Source organism: Mya arenaria, chromosome 2, assembly GCF_026914265.1.
Source record: "Mya arenaria isolate MELC-2E11 chromosome 2, ASM2691426v1".
Taxonomy (NCBI): domain Eukaryota; kingdom Metazoa; phylum Mollusca; class Bivalvia; order Myida; family Myidae; genus Mya; species Mya arenaria.
Window position 1 is genome coordinate 37395490 of NC_069123.1, and position 16660 is coordinate 37412149.

The 16660-nt window shown below is 34.1% G+C and overlaps 1 protein-coding gene across 2 annotated transcripts in view; it reads right to left on the reverse strand.

Annotated features, from left to right (window-relative positions):
• Positions 1-256: 256 nt before the first annotated feature.
• Positions 257-16660, reverse strand: part of LOC128203736 (annexin A4-like) — a 36984-nt gene continuing 20580 nt past the window's right edge. Inside the window, exons 10-17 of one of the 2 annotated variants that reach the window (XM_052905274.1) lie at positions 15558-15648; positions 14971-15050; positions 13141-13197; positions 12028-12217; positions 11549-11607; positions 8958-9080; positions 6359-6437; positions 257-3791 (exon numbers count right to left, since the gene is read on the reverse strand). In XM_052905274.1, coding sequence (XP_052761234.1) covers positions 6378-6437; positions 8958-9080; positions 11549-11607; positions 12028-12217; positions 13141-13197; positions 14971-15050; positions 15558-15648 — 660 coding nt within the window. In that variant the 3' untranslated portion in view covers positions 257-3791; positions 6359-6377. The remainder of the gene's footprint in view (positions 3792-6358; positions 6438-8957; positions 9081-11548; positions 11608-12027; positions 12218-13140; positions 13198-14970; positions 15051-15557; positions 15649-16660) is intronic. The other variant, XM_052905266.1, reaches the window with a different exon arrangement.

Consider the following 16660-nt stretch of genomic DNA (forward strand, 5'->3'; position numbering starts at 1 on the left):
TCCATCCCAAATTCAGGAATATTCCTGAATTTTAAAATTATAACAAAATTAAGCCATGGGGTGTTATTCAATATTCAACTTTAGTCAATCTTTTGGTCATACATCTTTGACTTCATTCACTCTATTGGTCAGTAAATTATAACAAGTAATCCGATTAGCTACATCGTTCTTAGATAAAACTAAGAGCAATATTGAATACCAGCCCTGTTCTATAACCAAAGATTGAGTGTAAAATGGAAGGCATGAGACCAACACATTGTTTTTGTAATCTTTATTAGCCGTATGTATTAATAAAGTATAAGGAATATACAACAACAATAAAGAAAAAAAATAAGCTTGTGTATTAGATGGCATGCAGGCATTCAGTAAAAGCACTCTTGAATGGCATGTGTCCCTTTAATTCTTGGACTATTGCTGTTAAAAGTACAAAGGTAGCAACAGTAAGAAGTAGAAGAAAAAAAATCTTCAACAATTGCTGATATGAAAAACACAAAATTATGATCAACACTGTTCAACAAAATCTTGACAACTTTTAAAAGTTGTGTCAGATTTTTTAACCATATTATTGTACAGGTTATGTTAAACAATATTTCACTGTGAAAAAAGATTAAAATAATCACTCATAATGTTATTTATAAAAAAGTTTGACTGACCATATATCGGCCACGTGAATTTGATGTCCACAGAAAATGTATGGAAAAATGGTCCAGATTAGGGGGAAAAAATGAATTAACACAACCATTTTCAAAATAACAATTCATACTACCTGGTTACCTATTTTAATACTGGTTCTCCAAAATTTAATGCCTTTTTTTTATCAAACTTAATTAGCAATAAAAAAATAAACGATTTTTTTTAAATATTTAAAACATTATTGCAGAACAGAAAACTATAAAGTGTAATGAATTTGTAAACTTTGAAAAGAGTCAACTTCAGGGAAGGAGTATATAACAGAATACATATGTCCTTAGTGAGCATTACTTTTAAGTTGATACACAAAAAAATACAATAAAATAAGGTTATAGGAATAAGCTCTACAAAGTTGAAAACAAAAACAAACACCAGATGTCAGTGGGCCAAAGCATTATAACTGCCCATACCAGATGCGGCTTGATAATTTATACAGTGTGTGACATTTTACTGGGGCTTCTCTTTGAATAAAGTGTTTTGGTGGGTTTTACTCAGCAGTTATGGTGTTTTATAACAGTTCCAGAAAACAGTGTACTAACATTTGATAGTATTGATTTTTATTGAATATACTTACTTTTACTTTGAAAACACTTACTTAAATACATTTTAGAGATAAAATAAATGCCTTAAGAAGTTTTAAGAAAACAACACCGACATGTCTGACTACTTATAATGGAAAGTAACTTAAGCTCTGAGAAAAAACAAATAAGCCTTAAAAGTTAAAATATTTTAACTATTGTGTCTGAGAAAATAACATCATATAATCTATAAAACAAGCAAGTCAACATATACATGTATACATAATTAAATAATATGATTAAATAGATAAACTTAATAATGATACTTGACCATCATGTTCCTTAAACAGTTTTAAATAAATTAATGTCAAACAATATACTGTGAAATCATTAATGTTCGTGGGGCATTAATGTTCGTAGTTGGGTGATCCACGAATTCAAGATCCCACGAAATATTGACCCTTTATTCCCTGTTTCAATTGCCATGTTATGTACATACTCTAGTTTATTCGTTACAGAGGCCGCAGTACATGTGAATAAATATTGAACTGAGATGATATTCAAAAGTAATTGAATTCGTAAACATCAGCTATCTTTCGGGATTGTTTTTTCAAATATACGGACCTTCTCGGTGTTTTCACAGTTTGCAAAATTCTTAATTGGCATTCAATGGCTTCGTCTATCTGTATTAAGGGTCAGGGTACATCTTCTTTTATGACCTTAATTTCCAATTAAATCGATAATTGACATGGATATATGCACTAATTGGCATGTCGTACCACTTTAGCGAGTGTCATAAACCAAGTGACGTAGACAACGGAAATCATGGGCCAGCGCGTGCAATGCAGTCGATCTAGGACAATCACAATTTCGATTATATTATTTTTCAAAAACATAAAACCACGAATTCAAGTACCCATGAAATTGTAATTTTTCGGCAAACCACGAAATTTCATGCCAACGAATATATATGATTTCACAGTAATCCATTTTTTAATGCTAAAATCAAACAATGCACTAATTCACTACAATTCTATTCTATTACCACACAATTCAAGTATTAAAATCAAGTTTTCTTTTTCAAACAATTTCAGAACTATAAAATCACCCTCATGCAAATCCATGAACTATATTTAAATGCTGTAACTACTTAGCAGTTACCAATATAAAGCAGTTCTCCTGTTGATTATTGCTAATACAACCACACTCGACGTTCAATTAATAAATAGATGAAAAGAATGTACGATATGTACTAAAAGGTAGATTCTAGTCCCAGGTCAGACGGCTGCAAGTTACAGTGAAGTTGCGGCTAGTTACAGTTCAAATTAAAGATGCTGACTCTTACTCCCCAATAAGATTAACCACAATTAATACAAATGTTTTAATCTACCAAAAGGGATGCATTAATCGTACGGATATCTTATTTAATTTGAAAGAAATGAGCATAAAACACGGTATTTCTACCTTAAGAGACTATAGTAGACCACAGTAAATCTTTAAGCATTCACCAGCCATTTAATATTTTTGCACTTTCTGCTATCAAATACACGGTTACAATCTTGTTATCAGTAATTAATATTTTCCATAAGTGCATTATTTAGTAAGAAGTTAAAGGTTTATCAGTCCAAATTTATTTTTGTTATACATGTGTATGTATTGATTTTGAATAAGAGTGTCACTTTAAGGCTTGTTCAACATGATGGGGAGGGTAGCTACAGATGTTGTGGTGGCTGGTTACAGTGAAGTTGCGGCTAGTTACAGTTCAATTTGAGGCTTGTTCAAATAGAGCTACAGATGTTGTGGTGGCTGGTTACAGTGGAGTTATGGCTTGTTCAAGTTCAAATAGAGGCTTGTTAAACTTGAGGGAGAAATTTCAATACAACTGTCACAGGTGGTTGCTAGTCACAGTGGAGTTGCAATTCAAAGTGAGACTTGTTACAATTGAGGCGAGTTTTGGTGGTCGCTAGTTACAGTTGAAGTTGCACCTTGTTACAATTCATGGTAGTGGCTAGTTCCAGCTGTGGTGGTTGCTATTACAGATTAGGTCAGGTCTAGACGCAGGTAAAATGACAATTTGTTACAGTTAAAGTTGAGGCTAGGTCCAGTTGTGATGGTTGCTATTACAGTTTTGGTCAGGTCTAGACGCAGGTAAAATGACAATTTGTTACAGTTATATTGAGGCTAGCTCCAGTTGTGGTGGTTGCTATTACAGTTTTGGTCAGGTCTAGACGCAGGTAAAATGACAATTTGTTACAGTTAAAGTTGAGGCTAGCTCCAGTTGTGATGGTTGCTATTACAGTTTTGGTCAGGTCTAGACGCAGGTAAAATGACAATTTGTTACAGTTAAAGTTGAGGCTAGCTCCAGTTGTGATGGTTGCTTTTAGAGTTTTGGTCATGCCTAGTCGCAGCTAAGATGACGGCATGTTAAATTCAAAATTGAGACAAGTAAGAAGTTATAGTCGATGTTGAGGCTACACGTAGTTCCAGCAGGAAAGGGTATGAGCACTGCCTATTTCAATACTAGTAGCCAGAGCCAGTTACCAGGGCTATAAGACATCGTCGATAATCCCCTGATGTATCGCCCTGAAAGATAACAAAGATATGGTTAGATAAATATGAAATGTAAGCTATTGTATTCCAATTCAGTCATTTAGTCCACACCAAATTGATGTTTCTTTACATGGATTTACAGCACTTATTTTTCAAATATAATATAAAAATTTGTCTTATTTTTTCAGGGACCTCCCCTAGTTTTCACAAAATCTGAAGAATGACAAAAACAACACTTTCTTGTATATTTCAGACATACAAGGAAACTGCAAGAGTTATATAAAATAAATGATTAATGGAGTATAGCGGTATGCTTAATTTACACAAGAGTGAATAAATTTACACTTATTCAGGACTAATTTTCTATATGATAAATACTGTAGGAAAAAATGATGTTGCTACGGAAGTCTGAATTCTTTAAACAAAAAGGATTTTATTTCATAATGCTCGCCCCACACATTTATTTTTACCAAAATCTGTTGAACAAAATATTGAATCCATATGGCCTTAGGTAAAATATTTAAGACAAACTTCCAGAAAAGATTAAAAATGTACCGGTATTAGGGAAATAAAGGGAAACAAATCTAGAGGTTTAAGCCCTTTTTCTAAACAAGAGTGCTCCCTATCCATTAAGCAACAGGTTAAACTTCAAAGCAACTGCCATAAATTTAAATACAATTCTTACCTCATGCAACAGAATAACAGACGCACATGCAAGTTATGTATAGCCTTTGAACTTTTAGAAGTTATTAAAAAATCCTAAATTATACATGATTTTGAAGAAAATTGTATATAATTTATTTTTTTCATAAAAGGTGTTTCATAATCTAAATTTTATATTATTTATGTTACTAACCCATATCGAAAAACTTATTTTATATATTCTTTTATGGTAAAATATTTGGTATAATTTTATCAAAATTTATCTTAAACTTTTAAACTGATAAGATGAACCCAAAGAGAGTAACAAACAAGAAGAAAACCCTCGTCCATAATGAAAATTAGAGTTAACACTCATGTCTCCACCAAAGGAATGGCCATATAGGCCAGATTTGACCACCAAAGTCCAACATTGTTATAAACATAAGTGGCTTATAAAACAGGTTCACGCACGTGCATTAAATAGAACAGAGACATTCCCACCAACACTAAGTAAGATAGAAGTAACAATTGTTATAAACATAAGTACTGTTTGTAAGTACAACATCAGGGATGTGATTGATCTGGCTAAAACCATTTTGATAAATGCTTTGGGCTGTGCTTTAGGCCCCTTTTTGAGGTCAAGGGGGTCAAAGAGAAGCACTTCATTTTTTTTTTGGCACCTTGGCCCATTAGATCAGGAGAAATCTGAGGGCAAATCACATCACTCAACACGTCAATGTCTTATAGAACTGCTGTCAATTAAACATGAGAGAGCTGACCAAGCAAACATCAATAATTATCAATGAAAAATGGCTCTTTCTTGAATTTACAAACAAAACACTTCAAAGTGTTGCTGCTTTGTTAACATCAAGATTATATTAATTTCTGTATACTTAGTTTTGAAAACCTTATAAGTAGACATTTTAAGTAAAACATGGTCTTAAAACAAATTTCAAGTCAATTGACAACAGTTCTAGCAAAAATTTAACAGATAAATATGGAAGGCTCTATCCAGCTGCAAATAAACATATAACATTCAGTGTTAATTCTCATGCCTTTGCCAAGGAGATCACATGAAGGATTCACATTAAATCATTTTGATAGCCTCTGATGAAAACAAGAGCCAATTTCAATTACAGTCGAAATCTGTTAGCTCGAAATCGCTTGGCTCGAATTCCTCGTTGGCTCGAAATAGATGTAAGGGACTGATTTCTTTATACTGAACTTAAATATTACTACTTGGGTCGAATTTTCCGAGGCAGGAAGTATTTTCGCCAATCCCTCGGAGTTTGAGTCTCGGAGTTTGAGCAAACAGGTTTCGACTGTAATTCACACATTGGTTTTGTGATGTGGAATTTTTAGAAGTTCATGCATGAGCGCTGGACAGTATTATGAGAGAAATTTTGTGCTCAACACTAGAAGTTAGCATTTATTTTTGGTCTCCTGTACAATGAAGTCTGCGATGGGATGTACCCTGCCTGCCCGAACTTAATCTTTCAGAAGATCAGAATTAAAAACTAATTATCACCTATTAAATGCTTATAAAAATGTTAGTAGATCATGTGAAAGTGAAACCAACAAAACAACATTCACTTAATAATGAAGGTTGCAATGACTAGCTTTTGCAGGGCAAAAAGAAATTGTTTCCCTTTTTTGTAAACATCGCAAATTCTAGCTCTAATAATAAAATAAGTCTTATAAAAAGCTTCTAAAAAGCATTTATTTGGCTTTTAGAAGTTGAAAATAATAATTACAAAATTTGAAGCAAAAGTTATAATCCAAACATTCAACAAAAAAAACAAATAATAATATCAAAAACAGTAAGAATATTAACTAAAACTAAAATATATACAAACACCCTTTATAGGGAGTTATTGATAATACAGCGAAGGTTCTACAGGAAAGAAAAAGAAACCTCAGGACATGTATATAACAGACAAGCTACAAGTTGAACGTACAGTAGAAAGGGGGACGAGTCTAGCATCCCGCGCCGATCATTCCGAGCATGATGCGCCGGTAATCACCCGACGTATCACTCTGAAAACAAGGGAGACATCAATATTGCAGGAGCAATGATACGGGCAATTTTCAATATACCGTATATGTCCTAATAGATGAGCCAGGCACATGTCATTTCAAATCAACTTGTTAAACTTTGTAGCTAAATTTTAGTGGTGTGTCACTTACAAGTTGTATGCAATGTAGGCATTTGAAAACTTTGTTTTAAAACAAAGTTGATGACAGTAAAGTCAGCTTGATGCAATCTGTGACTTTCACACAGATTTAAGAAGTTACAACTAACACGTTTCTAACAGGTGATAATGCACCAGTCAATTGTAACCACGGCCCCCTAGGTCCGGGCAATAGCGGGAACTTTGACTTTAGGTCCAGCCAACCCTGGCTAAAATCCCTGCTCTGTGGGGACGAACAGATGGTAAAATCCCCGCAAAATGCCCCCGCACCCCAGGGACCCTAGTTATGGCCCATTTCCCACTATATTTAAAGCGAAGACAAAACCACCACATTTTCCTGGCACTGCGGGTGGGGGAGGGGGGGGGGGGGTCCATGGTTACAAATGACTGGTGCTTAACTGTCAATCTATAAAAATAGCCAGAGGTTTTTGAGTATGAGGATTCATGCACACAGCCAGATGAAAGATCTTTAGACTCATTTCGAATTTGTTTCAAGTCATTTATATTCATTTCAAGGTACTTCATACTGTTTCGATTCAAAACGTCAGAGCAAAAAACTCTTAACATCTATACAATAGTCTGCAGTTAATAGCTTACAATTCTGATTTCAGTATTAATCCAGAATTTTAACACCCCTAAACTAACAATCTCTATCATATGCTTTCCAGTGGTTTGTAAAAATTTATCAGAGAAATAAAAATAATACGTCACTGTCCCAAACAGTGCAGTCCCATAACAGACCGTTAGGCTTTTTTAAAGAAGTATAGTTATTACTTGTGTCTAATTTTAATAAGGGTACAACAGAGAGTTCATGCATGAAACAAACTTGTATCTTATCCATTTGTTTTAAAATGATTTATTTAAAACTGCACTCTCACAGATTGTACGTTTTGACAACTTTTTTTATTTTTTGTCTTGGAACGAGCCATTTTTTGCGAAAATCTATGGGAACCAGTTAAATAAGACTGCTGACAAAAAATTAGATCGCAGATTTATATATTTAAGTTCAAAAATTGATGTTTTAAGCATTTTTCTTAAACCCTTATCAACGGTTTAGGCCAGTTTACGCAAAAATTTGCTCTTTCCCCGACAAAAAATAAAGAAGTTGTAAAAATGGTAAATCTGTGAGAGTGCAGCTTTAACCAAGGATAAATATAAAAAATACCTATCTTGCACCAAATCCTTCTATTTTATCAAGTGATTTTAAAGGGATTCACTCACAGATTTTAAGCTGGCAACATTCTTTTTCAATACATATATTTTGGATATAAAACTGTGGTATTATAAGTGATTTGGCCATGATCGAGATTTGAATAAGAATATGAATTGAATATTGCCCCTACTAGTTAACAAAGAAATAAGTTAAAAAGTTGAAAATAACCTAAATGTACACTATATTCAAGAAACTAAATTCTAGAACTTGAAAAGCAACATATTCTTGCATGTGCGCTTAAATTAGTCAACAGTTTCAGAAAGAAGGCTATTAAAGTAAAGTTGTGCATTCATTTTTACAAATGAAGAAGCAAATTTACTGATACAGAACTATTGAAAATGCCTGAATGAGAAAAGTAACTGTTGTTATTTCAAACAGATTGAAATAAGGTTAAAATATGTCAAACACAATAAAAACTTGCAAAAAAAAGCCTGCAAAAATGAAAGTGTTTAATAAAGAAGATATAATTACTGTCGCATTTAAAAAAGCTGACTGCAATTAAATTAGTTTGCATATCTAGTGTAGTAACAAAAAGCAAATTAAATATAGAAAAACATTAACAGAATAGAAAAAAAATCAACTTTAAAAAACTAAAGATGACATGCTTAAAATTAAATTAAGCCAGTAACCCATGAACTATGAGAAAAAAATCTAAAATTGGGCAATCACGCCATCGTTAAAGAATATTTTGTTTGAAGAAAACCAACTTAACATTTTGTATTGGAAGGTGAGGAATCTTTTTCTAAGATAACATGGTAACTTAATACTAAAAAGAGAAAATCGAACTCCCATCATGAGCGCCCTGGCGCGAACATCAACTCTCGTCCGTGTTTTTTAATCGAAAAAGGAGCACAACTCAACATTTATTACAGTCAGAACAATTGGCCTTTATATACATGTGTGTATAATCCCTGGCAACAGGTGTACCAAGTTTCATTCAAAAATCTTGTTTTTGAATTACTGCCAATGTAAAAAAAATTGCCCACAGACGCGACACCAAGGCTATGAAAGTGTGTAGACAATTTTTCTTTGAAAAAAATTAGACAAGCTAAAAATAGTTCCCCTTACATGAGGCTGAAAACAGTCACTGCAAACTATATTTTTAAAGATGGCCTTAGCCAAAACTATGAGTCCTGACCAGGCACCACATACCCTGATGAACTGATCCAGTGTCTGTCCGTACATCTTCTGGAACTCTTGTTTGATCTGGACCATGTCCACCTCAGCCCGGGTGACAATTACGCGAATCAAAGTTCGGTCATCTGTGCCCGCACCCTGAATAGAATAGGTTAAAGGTAAACAAGGGCACCTCAAGCAGGTACCAACATTCATCAGCACAATGTCCGGCTCTGTGCAGATACACTTTTCTGCTATTACTCATTGGTAACATCTTACCAAACAAGATTGCTGCGACAAAAGCTTATCTGTTGTGGGCTTTGTTCAGTCCAGCAATTGGCCAGATTTATAAAACATAAATTATGGGCCATACTTTACATGTGTGTACATATTGCCTTTTGATATATGTGTACAAAGCAATATATATTACAGTTTTAGAGTTATCTTTTGCACTTTGCCAATTAATCCAAAGATACCAAATGAATGCATTCACAATACCCGGATTTTTTGTCTTTGAAAAAAACAGACAAGCTAAAAACTCCAAGTGAATGCAACATTTAACATTTATCAAGATATTTTGTGAAATCTGACGTATAAAGACATTCTTGTAACAATTATACCTCACTCACAACCCGAGATACAAGACAGCCCAACAATTGGCAAATAATTAACCATCAATCGTAGTATTCGTTGTATGTAACCTAAAATGTAACTTCAAATTATTTTCTAGAAATGTAATTTGCCTTCTTTTAGTAGGATAAATGAAGAAGTAGTCACAAACTTTGTTCTCTGACCTTTATCCTTAGAATTTCAAATTTTTGAAACATCTGATAGCAATATTTCTCACTGCTATCAAACAAGTTGAGGAGTAATGCGGTAGTCTCTCTTTGATGGTAAGGAACAATTCTTGTTGTTTTTTGCTAGATATTTTAGATGTTCTCCATTTGGGGTACCAGATATTGCCTTGGGTGTATACAGTATACACCTTGATCATCTCACAGCTCTTAACCAACTGGATAGCATCATTTACGTAGGAAGAGGAGGTATATGATACCGTAAATGACTGGGTATTAGACGCACTTTTTTTCCTCAGATTTTGATGCAAAAAAATGCCTGCGTATAATACCCAGTAACAATTTTTTGAACTTTTTTTCTGAGGTCAATTTCAAGCCGAGAGTTTGTTTAGATTTATGTAGAAAGGGATGTTACTCGCGTCATATTGATCGAGTATATACGGGTTAAAACGGCAGTTGATGATCGGGATACAGTATATCGTAAGACGTTTATAATTTCAACAAAAATATTTTTCGATTAAAGTTACCGTAATTCACCTAAGAGTTCAGACACTCTAAATATTTGGACACCCATAATTATTCCCCAAAATAATTTATTTTGCGTACCTAATTTTCCGACACCCAAAGGACATCAATCATAACTTTCATAGTTACCAAGTTTCACAGACGAAGATTATTGATTTTTATCTTTACAATGCCTGGCTAGATTACCTAACCGTATACACCACTGTGACAATTTAATTAGTTACTACCCATCCTAAACGATTTATTGCCTGTTGAAAAGGAAGTGTGATATATTTATTTGAGGATTAAACAAACAACAAGGGCAATCAAGGGATTAAGAAAACATCGACATGGCATGTTTGTAAAACGATCTGCCAATAAGCTTTCAAACTTGTACCACACTTATAGACTATATGAAGCAATAATCGTACAGTTATACATTAATCCTGCATAGCAATGTCCATGCTCTCCACGAGATCCTCGTGGGTATAACTGTAAGTTATGTGACGTCACACAGTGTGACTCTTTGATCTGAAGCCGATAGAATGTGTTTATTCAGTTCAGTGCATGTATAAAATGGTGTTTTAATTAACTTCATGAAGGATTTACACTTATAGGCGTAATAAATAAGTTTATGACCATTGATTACTACGGATAAATTAATAAGTGGTAAAAAGCAAACATGAAGAAAAAAGGCAGGTTAAACAAACATGTAAATAAAATGTAAAAATGATAATTAATTTATGGTGTCCGAACTCTTGTGAATTACGGTATTCAATATTATTTCGAATAATAAATTGAATTAAACAATAATCAAACTTACATATAAAAAAGCAAAGTTGGGCACTGTCAAAATATTTTTTGCATAACATAACTTCATTCTCGACAGTATGGTTGTATGGTTTTAAAGATAACCATCGCCATTTTCACGAAAAAAAATTTTTTGTCACTGTCAACAAACATGGTTGCTGAAAATGCCGGACGATTTTGACATTTTTTCTATGCGTCTTTTAACCAAAAACATAGATTAAAAGTTTTTTTCTCGGATTTTTCACAGTTTTTTTCCCTGCGTCTAATACCCCATATCGTCTTATACCCAGTCATTTACGGTAATCATGTTTCGTATCATTTGATTTTTGGCAAGACTGTGTTATATGAGTTATGCATAGAGTAAAACCCAAAAATTAGGCCATTGAGTTACGCAAAAAGAGCTATAAAAACTTTATACAATTAGTTCAATTTACTTCTGAGTACAAGAGTGACATTTCCTTCCTATTTAAGGCTCAAATATTTGCGCCAATAGTCCTATATATGAAACCTATTCCATACCTTCATAGATCTATACAGCTTTTCAGCAAAGTAGCCTGGCTTGTTCCTTACACATTTAACTGCAAAAAAAAAATACAACCATAACATTATTATAATCGTTCAAAGACAAGTAGATTCCTGGACAAAAACATGCACAGATCATTAATATTGTATATAACACACAAAAATCAATTTTTAAAGAACAATAGCCTTTATTAATAAGTGTTATGCCCAAAAGAACAACTTATTACTAATTCAATATTATATTCATGTAAAACATATTTCAATGAACGAAACAGATTCAAGAACGAAGTAGAGTTCAGAATAAATTATCATTATGTTCTGTTTCTTCTTAAAATAACAGTTGTGTTCTGTTTTCTTTTAAATTAAAGTCATGTTCTTTGTCCTTTTAAACTAACAACTGTGTTCTGTTTCTTTCTAAAATAGAAATCATGTTCTGTGTCCTTTGAGAATAGTAATCACATAGATCTCTCACTTACTTATGGCCCTTATTCCAATCTCAAGATTTCCAGACATTTCACTTTTCACAGCCTGTTCTATATCACGTCCTGCGACCCGAGTGTACGCGTCAAACACTGCGCGCAACTGCTCAAAGCTCTGTGACGCAAATATGGCATTGAACGAGGACTCATCCGTTCCCCAGCGCTTCTCACCAGCTTGATGCAAAGCCTGTCGGAATTGTTCAACAATGGGATTTAACACTCACAGTCTTTATGTAGGATAATGGGGCACAATATAGGTTAATAAGGTATCCATTAATTTAAATAATGGGCGGAGTTATCGACTTCATTGAGTTTGTCTGCTGTTAATTGAAAAAGTTACTGGTCAAGACCAGATTGATAATCACTTGTCACCTCAGACATTAATTACTCTTGACATGCGGTTATATACTTCAATATAATAAACAAACATTCATTACATGGCTTGCAGCTCTGAATCCCCGGGCATTTTGCTTTTTGATAATTTTGCTTTTTGATAATGGTAAATTACGGCGAATCTGACTTCGCTTGATGTTTGAAAATAGGAAAGGCGTGGCGATCTAGGCACCTTAGTCATTTGAGTTGCCTGGTCAGCTGAGCCCTGACATGTGTACCAAGTTATATTTAATGATCTTGAATAATTTTGCGTTGTGGTCAAAATTAAGGTTTTTCTTCTTTTTTGGTAAAAAAATGGCATAATTTAACTATAATTAAAGACATAAACATCTTAAACATTTTTTGAAATATTTTCATGGTAAAATCTTTTGCCCGGTACTCATGGCAACACAAAGACTATCACAATTCCTCATTTTTTTCTTGCCAATACAGGTGAGGTAAAAAATGTACATGTAGCATAAAATACTGACTATCAGGTATCTTAGTATATTTATATATATGCTTGGCGTCAAACAAGCATTTCTATGTTTGCAATGCTTTACCACAGCCTGATAAAGAATCTGTGAGAAATATTATAAATAGGGCCATAGAAAAACAGTCTATCATACTATTTAACATGCTGTAAGGACCACCTTAATATGTTTTTAAAATCAAAGCAAGTGAATTAGGATCTTCATTTACTTTCCTTATCCCTTGTTAGAAAGGTTTAACCCCTACCTGAGCATCAGCGTTGGCCTTGTTCACATCTACGGTCTGGTTTTCCATCCTTCCACCCTGAAATTGTAAAAATCTTTAGTTATATCATTAATTATGATATCAACTGAATTAAATTACAGGCATGAAATAATGTCATTATACAGTCCAAACCTGTTGGCTCAAATTCACTTGGCTCAATTTCCTCGTTGGCTCAAACTTGATATAAAGGACCGTTTCATTTTTATTCTATGTAAACAATTCTGCTTGGCTTGATATTTGCGAGGCTCAATGTATTTTGGACAGTCCCTGGTATATCAAGCAAACGGGCTTCTACTGTATATTTCTGATATATAACTAGTGTAATAAGTGTTGACATAACAAAACTATAAAGGGAGTAGTATTGTTCACTGTGGTAATTAATTCTATAATGCTATTGAAACATTTTTGCACAATAAATCAATTATAACTTTGTAAGCTTATTAGCTTTTCTACTGTTCACACCACTGTTCATTTTCATTTCAAATGAACTGTTGAGTGGAGAAGTAGTAAAAGTGTCCTAAAGTCTAGCAAGTAATTCGTATCAGCTTATAGCTGTCTTCATAATCCAACTAATAAAAAATAAAAAACAAGAGCTGTCACAGTATGTGACGAATGCCCCCGAATAGGACATTGACCTATGAACAAGGTCAGTACATGAAAAGTTGATCTTGCCTTTATGCGTCAAATACATATGGAAAGTTATTTTAAATTGCCTCTGAACATAAAAAAATACCACCCATACTTGACAACCTACACTCTTAAGTCCTTATATTCAGCATTCATTTGTGAATAAACACTTAGAGGTAGGGACATGGGTCTTGCGCGCGACACGTCGTCTTGGTATGTCGAACACATGAGGCAAGTTATTTTAAAATTGTGTCCATACAAGAAAAAGTTACAGCCCGGGCACGACAACCTATACTCTATGTACGTATATGCATCATTCCATTGTGAAAAAACAAAAGTGTGACCTTGATCTTAGAGGTAAGGACAAAGGTCTTGCATGCGACATGTCGTCTTGGTATGTCAAACACATGAAGAAAGTTATTTTAAAATCTGTCCATACAAGAGAAAGTTACAGCCCCGGACAGGACAACCTATACTCTATGACCTTATATGCAGCATTCCATTGTGAATAAACACTTAGTGTGACCTTGACCTTAGAGATAGGGAAACGGGTCTTGCACACGACACGTCGTCTTGGTATGTCGAACACATGTGGCAAGTTATTTTAAAATCTGTCCATACAAGGGAAAGTTACAGCCCGGACACGACAACCTATACTCTATGACCTTATATGCAGCATTCCATTGTGAATAAACACTAAGTGTGACCTTGACCTTAGAGGTAGGGACATGGGTTTTGCACGCGACACGTTGTCTTGGTATGTTGAACACATGTGGCAATATTTTTTTTAAATCTGTCCATACAAGAGAAAGTTACAGCCTGGACAAGATTTATTGAGCCGGACACACGGACGGACGGTGCAATTTTAATATGCCCACCTTTGGGGGCATAACAAAACCAAAGGAGCAGGGTGAGTTGTTATGCCACACTCATATGACAACTCATTTATATCTTCACAATCCAGCTAATATGAATTAATATAAAAAAAATCAAAGGGGCTGCCACACTCCTAGGGCCACCCCACCACCCCTCCCATGTGAATTACCAGTAAGGCAAAACTAATCCCGGGTTTAATAATAATGATGAAGGAACTGTTATGAATACTAAATCACAAGAATTATACTTTTTCATGCACCCCGCCCCTGTGACTTAAACAAGTAGTTTGAAAGTTTATTCAAGACATACGTTTGCCATGGAGACCATGAGACGTTTAAAGTGGCCTGAAGTATCACTGACGATGTCCGACTCCAGCTTGGTTCTGTACACTGAAATAAATTGCGAGATAGAAGGTTGTTTAGAATGCAATATGCATCCACAGAAGCCTGATGGCCTAGAATCAAATGCGAACAGGGGACATATCTACATTACTATTAAAGAACTTCGTGAACAATTTCAACTAAGCGATAAAAAAAAATAATTTGAAACCCCTTTCATTAAATTCAGCTTTGAAAGAAAGGCAATTTTTCCAATAAGATGAAAATTAAACTTAATTTGCTTTATGAATACAGTCACAATTCAACAAAGAGAATTCGGCAAATATACAGGGGAGTTAACTGGGTTTCATATTGATAAGCAAACTCAATAAATCAGTTACTTCCCTTTGCATTACAATAACCACTGACATCAGTGATCACAAATGTCATCATGTGATGATTTACAAAATCATGTGACGTTGTTCAATAACTTTCGAAAATAACTACTTAATCACCATTTCAATGAATATAGAAAACAGGAGTGCAAAAAAGTCATTTTTCAAAAAATTGTATTCTTACTTCTCTGGTATGTAGCATTGATCTCCTGTATTTGGCGGTTGTTACGGGAACACAGGATCTCAATCATGGCGTCCTCATCTGTACCAATACCCTACATGACATATGGCAAACATTATGAACTTGATCTTTGACCTGTCTATATGTGGGTCTTTCATGGGACATACTCACTACTCATGGCAAATGTAAGAGCCAAGATTTCAAAATATCCTAATGAATGACAATGTTACAGCCCAGATAAGCCCAAATGCAAGGAAATCAACCAATGACTTTCGAGTGTAAAGCTGACCTTTGACCTACAGACATGAGTCTTACACACGACATACTGCTTTCTCATGGTAAATGATTATGCCCAGTTATTTGAAAATCCCCTGATGCATGGCCGTTTTAGTTACAGCATGAACAAGCCAAAGTCAGAGGGACAGACTAACAAACAAACTAACCCATGCCCATACACAGAACAACCATTTTGATAATTTGTGGAAAGCACACTTTAGAGCGGGCTGCACAAAAATCGTTCCCACAAATTTAACAATGAATGCCTAAAAGTCCATGTTTCAACTTTCAAGGACAACTTTAATTCAATAACTATCTCAAATTGTTTCTCTATTTAGGTTTCAATTATTTTTTTCCCATTAGTAAAGTCAATCCATCATTAAAGAGATAATAATGCAATTTAGTCACAAACTATTAGTTTAAATTTCAAGATTGTTCATTTTGACAACACAAAAAATTACGGTAATATGTAAGTTACTCGTAATTACAGCAGGCAAAACTATTACTTTTTGGAGACTTGCTCTTATTTTTCCAAAGAAAACTCTGCAGGGAATATAATTTCATCACAATCAGTGTTAAGTAACCATGACATAAATGAATTAATAGTTGCAAGTCTTGGCTCACACTCCCCAAAACTTACATCTTTTATTCATTTAAAAAAAATTCAAGCTGAAAATAAACAGCTGTATAAATGTAATGGACAGCACAAACTGCTGTGTGCATCTACTGACCAACGGTCATTCCTGTGAAGTCTTACACTCTACCCAGTAGCTATGACAGCTCGCTCAATAGCAATATAGTGCCACTAATATAATACATTATCAAATAAC